This window comes from Thamnophis sirtalis, unplaced genomic scaffold (assembly GCF_051295495.1).
Source record: "Thamnophis sirtalis isolate CommonGarterSnake01/CBP01778 unplaced genomic scaffold, rThaSir2_p1.2 scaffold_10, whole genome shotgun sequence".
Classification (NCBI taxonomy): Eukaryota; Metazoa; Chordata; class Lepidosauria; order Squamata; family Natricidae; genus Thamnophis; species Thamnophis sirtalis.
Window position 1 is genome coordinate 55,425,878 of NW_028261390.1, and position 17,187 is coordinate 55,443,064.

General features: G+C 42.3%; 1 protein-coding gene across 1 annotated transcript in view; it reads left to right on the plus strand.

Annotated features, from left to right (window-relative positions):
• GABRB1 (gamma-aminobutyric acid type A receptor subunit beta1) overlaps positions 1–12,506 on the plus strand; it is a 90,416-nt gene extending 77,910 nt beyond the window's left edge. Inside the window, exon 9 of the mRNA XM_087724647.1 lies at positions 11,355–12,506. Within this exon, the coding sequence (XP_087580773.1) occupies positions 11,355–11,702 (348 nt within the window). The 3' untranslated portion in view covers positions 11,703–12,506. The remainder of the gene's footprint in view (positions 1–11,354) is intronic.
• Positions 12,507–17,187: the final 4,681 nt, after the last annotated feature.

Genomic DNA, 17,187 nt, shown 5'->3' on the forward strand with positions numbered 1-17,187 from the left:
AACTTAGCCGTGAACTGGACCCCTCTTTCTGAGATAATTCTTTGTGGCACTCCATGCAAGTGGTAGATGTACATTAGGAACAGTTTGGCTAGATGGTGGGCTGAGGGTAGTCTGCTGCAGGGTTTGAAGTGTGCCTGCTTGGAGAATAAGTCTATCAGAGTTCAGATCACCATGTTCCCCACACTCTTTGACAACTCCACTATAAATTCCATTGTGATCAGTGGTGGGCTCTGGATCCCATTGCAACCAGTATGGGGTAATGGGGTCGGGCATCCACCATATTAGCGCGCACAGTGCTTATCACCCACGATGCTTTGTGAAGCCTCTGCAATGTTCCAGCTGCTCAGCGGAGCATCACGTAGGCACCATACGCTCCGTGCACATGTGCGGAAGCCCCGAAAACCTCAAATACCGGTAAGGAGCGTGGCGGGCAGGTGGGCCTTCTGGAGCACCATACCGGAACGGTACCTGGTGCTCCTGGCAGGTACCAGTATGCCCTTACCGGGGCATACCGGTCATAATCCACCACTGATTGCTATTTCCTCCCATGGCCTCATTGGCTCTGCTACCAGTTGCAGCAGTCCAGGGATATTTCCTGGTTGTTTTTTCATTGTGGCACAGATGGTGCAACTTTTCACATAACTGCCACATCTTTCTTTATGCTGGGCCACCAGAATTGCCTCCGTGCTAAGTGTAAAGTGTTTTGGAACCCAAAGTGGTCCGCCAATTCAACATCACGGCTCCTCTGGAGGATTAAGGTGCATAGGGACCTTGGGACATAGAGTTTCATCCCCTTCCATGCTAGGTCCTCCCTTTTTGTCAAGATGTGTTGGTTATCATGGAACCAGGGGTCTGCTAGCAATTTGCTTTTGAGTTTCATGGTTAGATCGCTTGCACGTCAGTCTTGCTGTGGCATTGTCATCTGATGGTCATTTGGGTGGCTGTTTGTACTGGGGCATATGGGAGAGGGCTTAGCTAGGAAATTCCTCCCCCCCCCCCAGGGATGTGTTTTAGCACAAAATTGAATTGGTTCAAGTATTGAGCCCAGCGGACTTGTTTGGGTGGTAGTTTCCATGGGGTCCTAAGGGACTCCGGATTTTTGTGGTCAGACTTCAAATGGTTTCCCTGCCCCCCCCTTTCCAGCAGGTGGCACCAATTTAGCAGTGCCCATCTTACCGCAAAAGCCTTTTTCCCATGTGGCCCAACACCTCTCTGTGTCCATGAGTTTGCGGGAGCTGTAGGCACAGGGCTGTAGTTTTCCTTGGCTATTTCTTTGGAGTAGCACTACTCCCACTGCCACATCGCTTGGAAAGGTTGTTCGGGGTCAGGATGCTTCAGCACCGGTTCCTTTGCAAAAAGTTCTTTTAGTGTTTCAAATGCCTTTTGGCAAGTTAGGTCCCACTGCAGGGGTTGTCCCAGGTGGGGTTTCGTCCCTGACCCCTCTGTATTTAGGAGGTCTGTCATGGGCTTGGCAATCTTCGCAAAGGAGGGGATGAATTGCCTGTAAACATTTGCAAATCCTAGGAAGCTTTGTAGCTGTCTGTGGGTGCGAGGGAGCTGCCAGCCTAGGACGGCTTGTACTTCGGTTGGGTACATATCTATGACCTCATTTGACACTCAGTAGCCCAGGTGCATGGTGAAATTTGCATTTTGACAGCTTGATGTACAGGTTTGTTGCTAGACATTTTCCTGGCAGACTAGGAGTATATGGTCTTCCATGGTCTCAGTGTAGATGAGGATGTCTTTCAAGTAGACAAGGACCCTCTTATAGAGGTGTTCATGCAGCACCTCATTTATGAAGTGCATAAACACCACCGGGTGTGTGTGTGTGTGCCATCCAAAAGGTATTTCTTTGAATTGGAAGCTTTTTAGGAGCAGTTGAATGCTGTTTTCCATTCATCTCCCTCCCTGACACAGACTTGGTAGTATGCTTCTCTGATGTCTAATTTAGTAAAGATTTTTCCCTTAGCTAGGCGAGACAGCATGTCCTTCATGAGAGGAAGGGGGTATAGATTGTGTACACACATGCAGTTTATATCCCTAAAATTTACGTATAATGGTTCCATCTTTTTTTTCTTTGAATAGGACTGGGGCTGCAACCCATGGCTTGGCTGGCTCAATGAACCCCTTACTCCTCACGTTGGCCCCCGTGTAACTGCACTTGGTGTGTTTGGTGGTCTCCCTCAGCTCTAGTTCATAGAGAGGGGAGGAGCTGCCTGCTTTGGGTAGCTTGCTTGTTGCGGGGTGGCACCGGCTGCATCCTCAGGCTCATTCTCTTTCTGGTGGGTGGACAAGGGGGGGCTGCATTCCCATCTGCGTCTCACTTCAAAAGGCTCAGTTGTAACCTCCCTATCTTTTATGTAGCATGACGGACCCTCATACTCATCCATTTTTATTTCAGTTGCTGGTACGGGCATGTTGGCTATCTCAGCTTTGATGGTCAGGGGGGACTGCACTCCAGGGGCTGCTGGGTCTTGGAAGTCCCTGGATGGAGGAAAGTTCTGCCTCTTTCTGGATTGCCTGGAGCAGGTTCTCTTTGGATAGTTTGCCCACTGCCATGATAGCCAGGTGTCAGGGAGCAACTGGAGAGCCCAGGCTCAGGAGTCCTGGTCAATTTGATTAGTTTTGAGAGAGTTGCTGTCAAGTTTCCGACTGATGCCCTAATTAAAACATGAGCCTCAAGTCAAGCTTCAAAGGAAATCCAATTATTTATTAGGAGCTTCATGTTGGCAAAGACCAAGTGAAGCCAACTCTGACCTCACTTAATTCATGTCCTGGCTCTGACCCTGTTTCCCCCTCCCCCGCAAGGTATGTCATCAGTCATATTCTCCAATGAAGCAATTTTGCAGGTTGTAGAGATCCCTCCCTCCGGCCACTGTGGGTCTGTGTGGATATGATCTTTACGTGGCTGGCTGGAATGTGCTTTGTTTTGACTGAAGTGCAAGTTCCTCAATGCATCTGCAATGTTTGATGCGCGCATGCATCATACCACCTCTGCGAGCCTCTGTGACGCCCCAGCTGCTCAGTGGAGCATTGCACAGGTGCTGTATGCACTGTGTGCATGCGTGGAAGTGCTGAAGACTTAAAAGACCAGTAAGGAGCTCAGGCGGGCAGGTGGGGCCTCTGGAGCACCATACCGGAACGGTACCTGGTGCTCCGGGCAGGCTCTGGTACGCCTGTACCGGGGCGTACCGCCTGCAACCCACCACTGATATGGAAATTTCATTTCATTCTCATGAGTAGCCTAACATCTAAGCCACCTAATCATTTTTAAAAGATTGAGGTTATCTGTCTCTGTTTCGTGACTGTGGACTTCAGTCTATTTCTCAATTCCTGCTTAACTGAAAAACATTAAATGAAACATTTCAGAACGCAAAGCCTGGTCTTATGGTTTACTGTCAGAGGCAGTTGCAGGACCATTGCATTTGTCAAACTGAGACAGCTTAGCAGAGCACAAGCTTTGTCTCAATGGTCTGCCACAAGGAATGAAAAAAAAAAAGAAGGGAAGCTTGCATGGTATCAGGATGGCGCTCTTTTTTAATATAGTTTTTTCATTTTTTTCATTTTTATATAAATAGCCACATGTATACCATTACCAACACTATTTTGTATTATTAAATATTATGTCAGTTCGTCTTACCATCAACCCCCCAAAACTTTGGCTCTTCTGCTCTCTATACACCACATTTATACCTATTCATCCCTTTCTTCTCCCTCTCCCCTTCTCCCTACCTCCTTTCTTCCCTCTGTCATCCATCTCTTCTCTACTTCCCCTTCCTCTCTCCTTCTCCTCTCTCCTCTTTCCACTCCATCTTTCTCTCCTCCTCTACCCCCCACCCGCTCTTCTAACCCTCTCTTCTTCCTCTTGCCTCTCTCCATTCTTCCACACTCTTCATCTCATTTACATGATGTATTTCAGCATCTGAGCGGGCTCAATTTTAAATTGATGGTGTTAGTAATTTCATTTCAATAAACATCTTTCATAATAATTTTAAAATATATCCTTTTTTTAAAAAAAAGTATGCATATATAGCAATTATATTTACCCACCCACCCCCAAAAAACCTTACTTTTTGGGCAAAATGTGGACCTGGTTACAATTTCCAGCTATTCTCATCATAATATTGTATAGTTATACATCATTACATACCCCAAATTTTTAGCTCTCTCTTTATAATCTCAGTAATTTTCCATTATAAGTATGTTTCAAGTTCCCCCTCCATTTTTCCATATCTTTACTTAACTTACATTCAATTATCTTTTAATTACAATCCTTGCTATTTAATGCTTATTACAATTCCGTTGATCTGCTATATAAAATAACAAGCAATACGCACCTCACTTAAATTCATCTTCTTAAAAGTTCTATATGTATCCATATTTCATATAGTTTAACCTATATTTCATTATCTTTTCATTATCATATTTAATCAATTAGCAACTCAATTTAATTATCATGTAAAAGAGTAAATCATATACCTCTACTTTATATTCTCCACATAGTAATTTCTAAATATCCAATTTCTTCCTAGTGAGCCTTTTATCCCAAACTCTAAGCTGCTTTTTCTTTCTATTGGGTATATATTCTTCCTTCTCAAACTTTTCCATCACCCACCACTGGGTCTTTCAACATATCCTCTGTCTCACTGTCTTCTCTTCCTCTTTTCTCTTATCACTCCTTTCTTTCTTCTCTTTCTTCTCTATTCCTGTCTGGCCGTTTCCTTTCCTTTCGTCTATAATTACTTCCCTTTTCTTTGTTGGGGCATATTCCCCCCTTTTCAATTTTCCCTGTGCTACTGACAAACCCAGTGAAATCTTTTGTCTGCTTTTTATTTTCTATTTTTACTGTAATTTCACTACCTTCCCCCTCTTCTTCCCTCATTTCTTGTTTCTCCTTAATTTCTAACTTCAAAATTCTATTTAAGTTTAATATTAATGACTCATGCATATTTTTTTATCATTTCATGAATGTCTTCAAATTTCTAACTTTCCATAATGTCCAGTTCAAAAATTACAGTGAATTATAATTTAACTTCCACAGTTTCTTCTTATTTCCCAATTCTGATCTGGTTCCTGTATTCCAATTCAGCTGAAATGGAGAAAAAGAGAAAGGGGACACATCTTAATTGCTTCGCTTTCTTTGTTCTTCCCTCTGGCAAATGGCTCCATATTCTTTCAACTCGATGATTTTCAGCAATACAACTTGATATTTTTAAATCCAGTTTTAAATCCAGGAAAGATAGAGTTATGAACGGAAAAAATAATGCTTTTTCTTGATTTTTCCTCTTGTTAACTTTCCTCCTGTTAACTTTCATTAGGGTTGCTTAAGATACATAAATTAAAACAAGCTCGAACAAAGCAAGCAGTTCTCTTTGGGCTTAATGATTTAAACCACATTTTTTTCCCTTCTTTCTTTTCTTTCCGCCAAAATCCCAATCTATCTGTTAATGTTATTTTCTACTTACAAGATTCTTTGCCTTTTCCAAATTCTGATTTATGTCAGTTGGTTATTCAAATATTCAGGTCTCATCACACCTTCCAAGACACTGCTCCTGCTCAAATGCTTAGTCCAGAAGCTTCAGCTTTATAGCAACCATCTTTTACAATGTCGTCTCCCCCAACGTTGATTCAGAGAGCTAATCTCTGACCTGAAAGGAACCTGTTGCATTCCTCTGAGTCTAATGAGACACAGCTCCTTCTTCACTTTCCCTCCAGGAAAGTTCTGATCCGGAGATCAATTCAATTCAATTCAATTTATTAAATTTATAGGCTGCCCAATCCCGGAGGACTCCGGGCGGCAATGTCAATCAGCATCAGTTTGTCAGACAGAATTTATGTGAGGCTCTTCAGAGCCCACGGGCTTTTTTTGTCTGTCTTGCTGAGGTACTTCCGGTCTCCTCCAGGGTGGCACTCCCTTTGTCATATGCTAGCCCACACCCCCATCCAGTGGTGGGATTCAAATAATTTAACAACCAGTTCTCTGCCCTAATGACCAGGTAGGTAGGCGTGGCTGGGTGGGCATGTGATTGGGTGGGCATGGCCAACTCAATGTCACTCATGTAGAGGGTACCTTGCCATGCCACACCTCTCCTCATCACACCCATTCTTGCCTCACCCCTCCACTCCCAGCCACTCCTTGTCACACCTGGCCTCACCTCTCCTGGCCTCTCCTTGACTTACGACCATAATTGAGCCCAAATTTATGTTGCTGAGTGAGAATTTTGCCCCATTTCACAACTTTTCTTGCCACATTTTTTAAGTGAATCGCTGCAGTTGTAAAGTTAGTAGCATGGCTGTTAAGCGAATCTGGTCTCCCAATTGACTTTGCTTGTCAGAAGGTTGCAAAAGGGGATCACATGACCCTGGGTGACTACAACCATCATAAATGTGAGACAATGGTCAACCATCTGAATTTTGATCACATGACCACGGGGATGCCGCAAAGGTCATAAGTGTGAAAAACTGTCATAAATAACTTTTTTCAGTGCCATTGTAACTTTGAATGGTCACTAAATGGAAAGGTGTAAGTCAGGGATTTCCTGTACGAAAATACAAAAAGCTTCTTTGCTTGCAAAAAGCTGCCTTAAATACCAATCATTAGATTAGAAAGGGGAGAATACACACTGAAGATCAATGACAGTCACAGCCATCATGGAAACCTAAACCATTCTGTCCAAATACCTTCCTTTTCATCAGGAATACCTGCAACCTGGAGTTACAAATCAGGCAGGGGTGCCAGAGCGCCTTGATAAATTAAAATAGTTAAAATGCAATGATAACTATCAGCAACCAACTCTTGCTCATAAAATAAAATCCTTTAGCAGAGAGGTCACTTAAGGTCTCCAGAAAGTGGGTGGGCATACTTGGGCTACAAAATTCCAAGCTAAAGAGACAAATTAACAAAATGTATAGTGGACCCAGGTTCAAATCTCTGCCCTCCCAAGCTTGTCAAAATCACAATAAAAGTAGTACGTGCCAGGGATATCTAAATAAACTTCAAGCCTGGTGCCATGTTACTAAGCCTTGTTATCACGAGAGAAAACTAAAACAAATTGGTGGGAGGATCCACACCCCTATCTCCTTTTTTAAAGTGTGCCTTAGCTACTCTGAAGCAATGCAAGAGACTCTTGTCTCAAAGGTGCTTTTTCAAGAGGCAACTGGACTTTCTGGAAACCAAAAGAGTCCAGTTGCCTCTTGAAAAAAGCACCTTTGGGACAACCATGACCTGGATGACTGAAGAAGGCCCATAGACAAGAGACTCCTGTGCTCAGGTGAACTGGCAAAGCACCCTTTTCCACCCAGGAGAAGCAAACCTTAGATCCATTTGGACCGTTTAAAGATACTGGCTGTTCTTACTCACCTCACAAGCAGTGGTGGGTTCCGGATCCCGTCACAACCGGTACACTGCGACAGGGCCAGGCATCCACCTCAGGCATGCGCTCTGTGCACGCATGCTCACCTACCACCCTGCGACACTCCAGTTGCTCGGTGGAGGTCGCACAGGTGCCATACACTGTTCGTGTGTGTGTGTGCAAATGGACTGGTTGGCTTAAAAACAGGTAAGGACAGGTGGACCCACCAAACACCATTCCAGTATGGTGGCCACTGCTCTTAGCTGCCATCAGTATGCCTGTACCAGGGCGTACTGGCTGGAACCCACCACTGCTCACAAGATATCCTAAGGAAAGCATCCAGATTTAAGGAAAGATTACATGACCCCAGAAAGGCAGTAAAAAAAAAACAGGCAGAGTGCCAAGCTTGCATCCGGCCTCTTAGCCATTGCTTAACTCGATCGGGCAGGCACCAGTGGTCCAAAAAGATTACCTTATTGCTTTCCCATCAGGAAACCTCCTGAAGCCCTTTTTTGTAACAAACAAACAAAGAAGCAAAAGACTAGCCAGATCACTCCATTTAGAGAAGATTACAGATCCAGGGAAGAAAGAGGCCTGTGATCGTCCCCTCCCACCCTTAATTGGGGACAGAGGAGGCCAGGACAGTTTCAGACATGTTGGAAGTATATCCCAAAAGGACAGTGCCAAGAACCACTAAAGCAGTGTAAAAAGCTTAAAACAATCCCTGGAATAAAAGTACCAGCAAAGGGGCAAAAATCTTCAGAGAAGCCGCTCAGGCTATAGAAAATTTGAGTGTACTGCCAAAAACCATTAATGGCTGTTACAATGTAACAAGGCTTAACTGAAGAGGCAGTTTTGGAAAACACTTAAACAGGGCAATAAAGATACACATGATTAGGCTAGAGGCACACCAGAATGCCTACTTCCTGCCTTCCTGACAGAATTAACCCTGTAAGGTGGGAAATACAAAAGCCTGTTGCAAGGAGATTTCTTCCAACAGCCAGTTCACCGAACTGCTCAGAAAATTAGCCACTGGTTCTCGTGAACTGGTGCGAACCTGCTGAATTCCACCACTGCCCCCATCCCAGCTACCCTGTTGGTGCCACTAAGTACATCCCAAGCTTACTGGATGGCATTATTGCCCCATTTCACCAGAGACCACTTATTCCTCAGTGAGAATGTGATGCAGGAAACTATCTGACAAAAATAGTGTAGGGAAGTGATGGAGAACCTTTTAGAGATCAGGTGCTCAAACTGCAACCCCAAACCCACTTTATTGCAAAGTGTCAACACAACAATTTAACCTGAATACTGAGGTTTTAGTTCAGAAAAAAAAATCATACATTAACATCTTTTGTCTTAAAAGAAAAACACAATAGCAGAGCTTTCAATGATACAAACAACTTTTGATATTTACAATTTTGGGCCCACCTCAACCATAATTTTATTTAATGATGAAACATTTCTGAACTGTCCATCTCCCTCAAAGTTGGAATCTTGCTGATGGCAGCTCTGTCCCAAAATACATTTGGGAAACATTAATAGAGGATTTGAACCCCAAAATAAAACACAGCCTCTCCATTCATCTTTTTAGCAAGTGTATGGCCCACTTCATTTATTCTGAGACACAAAATGTTCCTGATTGCAATGCTTTTAGTTCAGAAAAAACAATTCATACATTAACATCGTTTGTCTTAAAAGAAAAAGATAGAGGTAATCGTGGACTGTCAAGTCTGTTGCATAACACAATCAGACAAATATTAACATCCCTATCAATTTAGCCACTTGGTTGAGAATTTATGGACGTAGGATGATTTACAGCAATTAAAAGCTAGTGTGTTTATTAGTCCTTTTGGCAAAAAGAGTCTTAATTGTAAGTGCTAGAACCATTAGAATATATCTTGGGTTTCTTTGAGGAGGGGGAGGGAATTTTTATATCCTCATTTTTAGCTTGTTTTATAATATATTAAAACAACATTCAACAATTGTTTTAAACTCTACAAATTGCAGAGTCATTGATGATAACTGAAGTAATCCATCCATTCTCCTTTTTTTCAAAAAATAAATTATGATTATAATATACTCTGTTGATATTCTGACTTGGCAATGACGAAGATGCTTAGTTTGTACAACATGGCGGGCACATAGAAGACTCTATTAGGCAGGTTGTGTTAACAGCTTCATCAAACCTACCTGAAGAAACAAAACCTACCACAAATCCTATTGTGCCGTAATATGAAGTATGATCCTAATCTAGAACTTGCATCAATGAATATATTTTGATTTGCTCAAAATAGTCAAATTTGTTGACATTGCCAAGCCAAAAAAATCTCTTTATGACTTAGAGAGCTATATGGATGAGGCTTGTAGTTGTATTTATTTACAAATTAAATCAAGATGCAGGGCGTGACTTTACCACAGTAGCCAAATTAAGAGTTAACTCAGGACCCGGCCAAGCGATGGCTGTCTATGGCACTGCCTGATGGGCCCGTGACCTCAGTGCTGCCCATCTGCCACGGAGAAAGGCTCCAGTTCTTTCTAACTGAGCGCTTCATGTTAGTCTTTCCTTGCTTCTTTTCCTGCAGGGGTGGAGGTCTCGAGGCAGGGGTTGGGGCAGCCCCAGTGGGATCAGGCATCTCACAGGGCAACCTAGAGGGTTGGGTACTTTCCCTGGCAGAAAGTGAGGGAAGGAGAGAAGAGCGTGACGGAGCTGGAGCTGCAGAAGTGAAGACCTGATCTCACTGGGGCTGCCCCAATCAGCAAACTCTGTGCTGGGGTGATGGCACGCAGGCCCACAGAGAGGGCTCTGAGTGCCCCCTCTGGCACACATGCCATAGGCTCACCACCACTGGTGTAGGGTCTCCTGCTTGGACAGGGAGGGAGGCTTAGATTAGATCACCTACAAAGTCTCTTCCAACTCTGTTAATCTGTTAATCTAATCCCCGGTGAAACATCACAAATTGATCCTGTTTCTCTCCTTAGTTTTGCTGAAATAATAGCCCCTATTCTAGAAATCCTCAGGGTAAAAAGTACTAGGTTATTTTCTTAGATTTTAAGGTAATTCACGCTTAGTGATTGCCTCATTGAGCATTCATAGTTACAATGGTGATAAAAAGTAACTTTACTTTTTAGTAAATGTTTAGTCCTCACATTTACAATCTTCTTAGATTGCTAAAGCAAAAGAAAGTTAAAATACATTGTAAGCACAACTGCAGTTTCTCTTAATGACTGTTTCGCTTAACTACCAAGATTCTGGTCACAACTGGTCACAAGGAGCCGAGGTGGCGCAGTGGTTAGAGTGCAGTACTGCAGGCCACTTCAGCTGACTGTTATCTGCAGTTCAGCGGTTCTAATCTCACCGGCTCAAGGTTGACTCAGCCTTCCATCCTTCCGAGGTGGGTGAAATGAGGACCCAGACCGTGGGGGCGATATGCTGACTCTGTAAACCACTTAGAGAGGGCTGGAAGCCCTATGAAGCGGTATATAAGTCTAACTGCTATTGCTATTGCTAACTGTGGTCACTAAATAAGGCTTAGCTTCCTGATGTACATCTCTCAATGCTGAAAAATCAGTGCAAAATTGATAATAAAGAATGTTGCCATTACCAGAAATGAAAGAATAAACTGAAACTGAAATAAAATGATAAAATTTTCAGGAAAACAGATCAAGATTCTATTTCAGCAAATTCTCTCAATATTCCCTAAACAAGCTGACATTAGAAAAAAAAACAGATGTGGTACTTCTTACAGTATAGGGCTTGAAATACATTGTGCTGAAGCTAGTTTTGACTAATATAAACTTCACTGAAAGCAACAAGACTATTCAGAAGTAAATAGCATATTTTTTTAAAATGTCCTTAAAAGGAATGGACTTTCTTCTCTTTTTTTTTCCCGGGGAGGCGTGCCATTCAATCTGGAGTGGTCCATTGTTTCAGGTAACTTGCAGGAATGTAAAGAGCACTAGTAATACAGAGACTCTCTCTAAAGTGTACCCCTCCTTTAGATTGACACCTGTGGGAATATCCTTCTTACTACCTTGGAAATGAGAAATGAAGTCAGCAGCTCTGATGTGCTTGCAAGTTTGAATGATCCAAGAGCCACCATGTACTCTTATGACAGTGCCAGCATCCATTACCGGAGACCACCTACTATGAAAGACCTCAACAGCAGAAGCACCTTGGACAGACACACCGCCCACCAAAAGGGACGACTACGAAGAAGAGCATCACAGCTCAAAGTCAAAATACCAGATTTGACTGATGTTAATTCCATAGACAAGTGGTCCAGAATGGTCTTTCCTATCACTTTTATTCTTTTTAATGTTGTCTATTGGCTTTATTATGTGCACTGAGTTATGCTGTAATCCCTGCATCAAGTCATCCTAGACACCATTTTTCCCTCTCTTCACTTTCTGTCAACCTTAAGTAAGATTCACAGCACAGAGTCCATCTATTCAATAGGCTAGAGAATCCTTTTGCTCATATCCCCCAGTTTAAACCCTGCACACTCCAAAAACCAAAAGTATCTTTTTGAATATCATATCATTCTTTTAGATCTGCTTTCAAAGATCAAAGATGTTGAGACATCGCTTTTCTCCTGTTTTGTTTAACACTATTTCTAGTAATCTTTCCTTTCCTTTTTTTTCTTAATGTTTAAAATGTGAAATGAGATTCTGTCTAATCCCACCCACTCCAAAAATCAATGTCTAATGGCATCACAATAGTGTTTGTCAAACAAAGCTAAAACATCTGTTTGCAAAACAAGACTGATGATAGCTTCAATCATATCCACATTTACTGAGAAGGAGACCCAGCTGCACAACTCCTGACAAATCACATATTGGTTTTCAGTGCAGGTCTTTTATTATAAATAAGCTACCAGAACAATATATAATTTTACAGTGTGAAAAAGTACATGGGTAGACAGAGGTCTACCAATATTGATGGGGGGGGAGCGCTAAATTGTAAAATAATTTATCTATTAATTTGTAAATGTCAAACATTTTTGTAAATTAAAATGTGCTCTTGATGAAAAAGGCAGCACATATTTTTCAAATGATTAATGCACATCTTTCAATATTGGTGATGATAAGAAATAGCTTAGAAAGAACATGGTTTTGCTCTCACAAAATAAAAGTTCATCTCTTGAAAAGTAATACTGCTGTGATGAATTAATGGATTTCCGTTAAACAAAAATAATTATTTTCTTCAGAATTATTCCTTTATTCATATAAACATTTATTCAGATTTAATTAATATTTGATTACGATTCATACATTCAGTCAATAAGGATACCTTTATGAAGTGACAGTGCTAGAAGGAATATATGCCAGTAGAAGTCTACAATAGTTGCAAAGTTTTACTGTAGTGTCCTTCTTAATCCCATCACCCTGGATCTGAAGACGTTTTGTTGATGAATAGATTGTCCTGGATTTCTTAATGGGCCCCAAATCTCCATCTCTAAGGACTCAGAAGTTGTGAGAGATTCATCACTGGAGGCTTTCAAGAAGAGACTCTACTGCCATCTGTCAGAAATAGTGTAAGGGTCTCCTGCTTAGGCAGGGGGTTGGACTAGATGACCAACAAGGTCTTTCAAACTCTGTTAATCTGTTAATTTCTGCTGGAAGCTGTTTTACTATGCAGGAAATTGGGGCTTTCTCCATTTCTCCTTTGGGGAAATATAATATTCTGCCTCTTTTAATATTCCGCAACATATTTCATTCTTCTAGGAGGAGGGATGTGATTACTTTTTATATGTGCATTTTGATTACATCATCTTACAGTGCCCCCACCCATTGAGAGTGGCATTATAATAGCACAATATTGCATTGACTATGTCTTAGAGACATGGGTGGGCTTCAAAAATTTCAGCAACAAGTTCTCTGCCAGGTTGCTGGGTGGGTGTGTCCATGCTGGGCGTGGCCTAGTTGGTCTCCTGCACGTTTTCACCTTCCCCAGGCACTGGAGGCTTTCCTGGAGCCTCTGGGAGGGTGAAAACTGCCTCCTCCCCCAGAAACAAATCACTTTAAGTGGAAAGTAAGCTCTTTTGAAGAGTAGAAAGTAGTTTTAAATAAACACACTCAAGTTTCATACTCAAGATAAATCCATGACTGGTAACTTTTTCAAAGGAAGCCAGATTTCTTTTGGCTATTAAAATAATTTGGCTAAAAAGGGGCATGTATTGATAAAATAAAGGTTATAATTTAACTGACAATTACACAAAAACATTTCTCAATGGTCTAAGCTCAAGGCTGATTCAGCAACAGCCAAATAACTTGCCTTTTCTCCTGCTCTTATGTATTGCAACCTTGTGTGTTTAAGCTTTTAAAACTTACTCCTATTTGAGTGTGAGTTTAGTATCACATATTCAATGCTAAATCCATTAATGTTATCCTAGCTGAAATCTGGTGCATTTGAGATTGAATATAAAACCAGCCATTGTTATTGTTCATATAAAATTCATAAGTTGTACCTCAAAGTACACAATGTACCCTCAAATATTTCATTCTTCTAGGAGGAGGGGTGTGTGATTACTTTTTACAGGTGTATTTTGATTACATCATCTTACAGTGCCCCCCCCCACTGAGAGTGGCATTAGAATAGCACAATATTGCATTGGCTATCTTAGAGATGCGGCGGGCTTCAAAAGCCCTCTGGGAGGGCGAAAAGTGCCTCCCCCGGCGTTCCTAAACTTCCAGGAGGCCTGTTTTTCCCCCTCCCCAAGCTTCCACATGGGCTCTGCACTTACCTCGCATCCAAATCAGGCCATGTAGAGACTCCTGGGAGGCGAAGGGAGGGGTGGGATGGGTGGAGCCAACCAGGGGTGAGATTTGGAGGTTCTCCAAACTGGCCATAATGATATCTGTTCTGTCCCCCCCTTCTTCGCTTGTTCAAAGACGACAGGCAGACAGACTTAAAAGGAAATAACTTTATCAGTCCTGGCTTCTGCTGGTTGCGAGCCCGAAATTAAAGTCTCTGGCAAGAAGATAACAGAATGCAAAAACAAAGATCTCTTACGGCCAAACCAGGTGTACAGAAAGAAAACAAATCACTTCTCCAAGTGTCTCTTTGAATCAGGGTTACAGAAAGCAAATCACTTATCCAAGTGCCTCTCACAAACAAACCACGACCGATGAACGATGAACCATGAACGAACGACGAACGTTGACTTCTGCAACCAGGGCGTGGCACCATCAGTCCTTTTATCTCCAGAAGACCACACTAACGAGCCCCAGCTGCATTGTTATTCCTGCATCCCGACTCAACTCACAGCAAACTTCTGCTGAGTCACAACAGATATCTATGGGTTCTCCCGAACCCAGACAAACCCATAGCACCCCACCCTTGCTTAGAGATCATGTTTTTAAATTTTTCCTGAGGATAACAAACCTCCTTTTTAATTTAGTTATATTGATGTGTGGCCACAGGCAAAAAAACTTAAATTATATTCATTTATATACCATCAGATTCTCTCTTTTTCTGTCTTTCTCCCTTGTCAGAGCATCCTTCAAAAACAATTTGGAATATCCTTTGGACTGAATGTAAACATAACCCCCTCCCTTTGCTATTAATGAAAGCAATGTCACTGTTTTAGATTAGCACACAACACTGAAAAAGAGGGACTAAAAAGAGTCCAATCACTGACAAAAGCTGTTTTCAAGACTAGCAGAGCGGTGCTGTGCTCAGTGAGATCCAAAGCATGTATGCATATGTATAGTATGTATTGCATAGGTGTATGTTGTAGCCCAGCAGGAGCCGTTGGAGCTGCCACCAGAGTCCAACAGCGAGGGGCCCTATGAATCAGCTCTGGAGGATGTGGAGGACCCTGGACAGGGTTCCAACTGCGAGCAGGGTGCAGAGAGACTGGTTGGCCACCAGGTGGCACCTGAGCCTTGGACCAGTGGGGAGGAGACAAGGGAGAGTGATTCAGAAGCCAGCAGTGAGTTGTTCCTGGATGCAAGCCATCGAAGAGCTACTCAGCGTCAGGAACATTTATGCAATTACAGGAGATAATTGCGCTCAGCTGATGGTCATTAGGCTGCTCTCCAGACTATAAAAAAGACTGCTTGTGACAAGCCTCTTTTGCAGAAGTCAATGCTTTGACTAAAGAGAACGTAACTAACTTGGCAGGCTGGATTGCTGCCAAGGTTTGTCTGACTTGCTGCCAAGGTCCTTATCTGTTTGTTTGCTTGGCTTTCAGCCACCAAGATTTTGGCTTCTTGCTATTAAAAGTACATTCTAGTTAAGCTTGTCTCGGCTTTCGTTACTGGACGGAGGAGGGGGTCAGAACAGGTGTGTGTGTATACGTACAAAAAATGATATAACATGAAACTATCCTAATGTATATATTATTGGTGAAGTATAGTTGATTTCCTAGAAGCTGTAGAGACAATCTGTTTCTTTGTTAAATAGTTTGGTGGCAAAAATTTTCATAGTTCAAATCCCAACCCTTCTCTTTCAAGGAGGGAGCTAAGATTCATGACTAAAAATACTATAGATTAAGTTTTTCTATGCAATGAGAGATAATCATTAATCAAATGTGAAGAGTGGGTGTAATGGAGGTGTGAAGATTCTCCTCAAGCTTCTGTTCACACTGTTGATAATGTCACCTAGCAATTAGGCCACATCAGTTACATACAGTGAGTTTATTATCCCAAAGTGCCCTTAGTATGAAAGCTTGTATTTATGATATCACTGAAAACTCAGGATACGGAACCAATACAATGCTTTGATTTAATCTGTAAATATATAGTATTTACATACCTGAAATGAAAATATTAGCATATAATTATTTGCTGAAAATTGCCTTTAAAGCATCTGCTGCAAAACTTGATAAGACATATTTGAACACATGGGTTTTCATTTATTTGTTTGTTGTCTTTAAATCATAGTTGATTCCTAATAATTGCCTGGATTAGTCACTGAAGTTTTAGAAATGTTTTTCCATTGCCCGCTTCCTAGGGCAGAGAGAGAGTGACTGGTCTAAGGCCACCCAGTTGGTTTTGTGCCCAAGGCAGATTTAGAATTCATAGTCATTCAGTTTCTAGCCTCAAGAACCATGGTGACACAGTGGTTAGAATGTAGCATTGCAGGCTAATTCACTGCTAATTGCCAGGAGTTTGATTCTGACTGGCTCAAGGCCTTCTATCCTTCCAAGGTTGATAAAATGAGGACCCACCTTATTGGGAGCAATATGCTGACTCTGTAAACTGCTTAAAGAGGACTGTGAAGTACTATGAAGCTAAGTCTAGGTGTTATTGCTATGCCCTAATGACTATATCAAACTGGCTCCCATTATTTCTTATAATGGCTCCCAAAAAACAATTATCAGAAAAAGAGATTGCTGGTTCTCACATAGAAATCCCATTACTAAGTGTGTTAAAGTGAAATTGTTGACTGAAATAACTCAAGAAAGTTCATATGAAATAAAAGTTTCCATCCCAAGCTAATTTAATTGCTGCAGTTCCTTGCCAACAGTTTGCAGTGAACAGTATTCAAACCCTGTTAAATTTGCTACTCAGTAAATTTAAGACATTAGACCAGTGATGGCGAACCTATGACACGCGTGTCAGTGCTGACACGCGTAGCCATTTGGGGTGACACGCACAGGATTTCATGCGATTCATCCTCGGCTCCTGCACGGCCGCCGAGGATGAAAGAATCTGTGCTGGAGGAACGGGGGGGGGGACGTGTGATCTCCCCCGCCCACACTCACTTACTGTATCGCCACCGCCCCTTTCTGAGCGCAGGGGCTGCTGGTAAGGCGTGCGTGCCGTGCGCACACACGTCATCAGCGCGGCGAGGGAGGACCCGCAGGAGAGGAGCGCGGGAACAGTG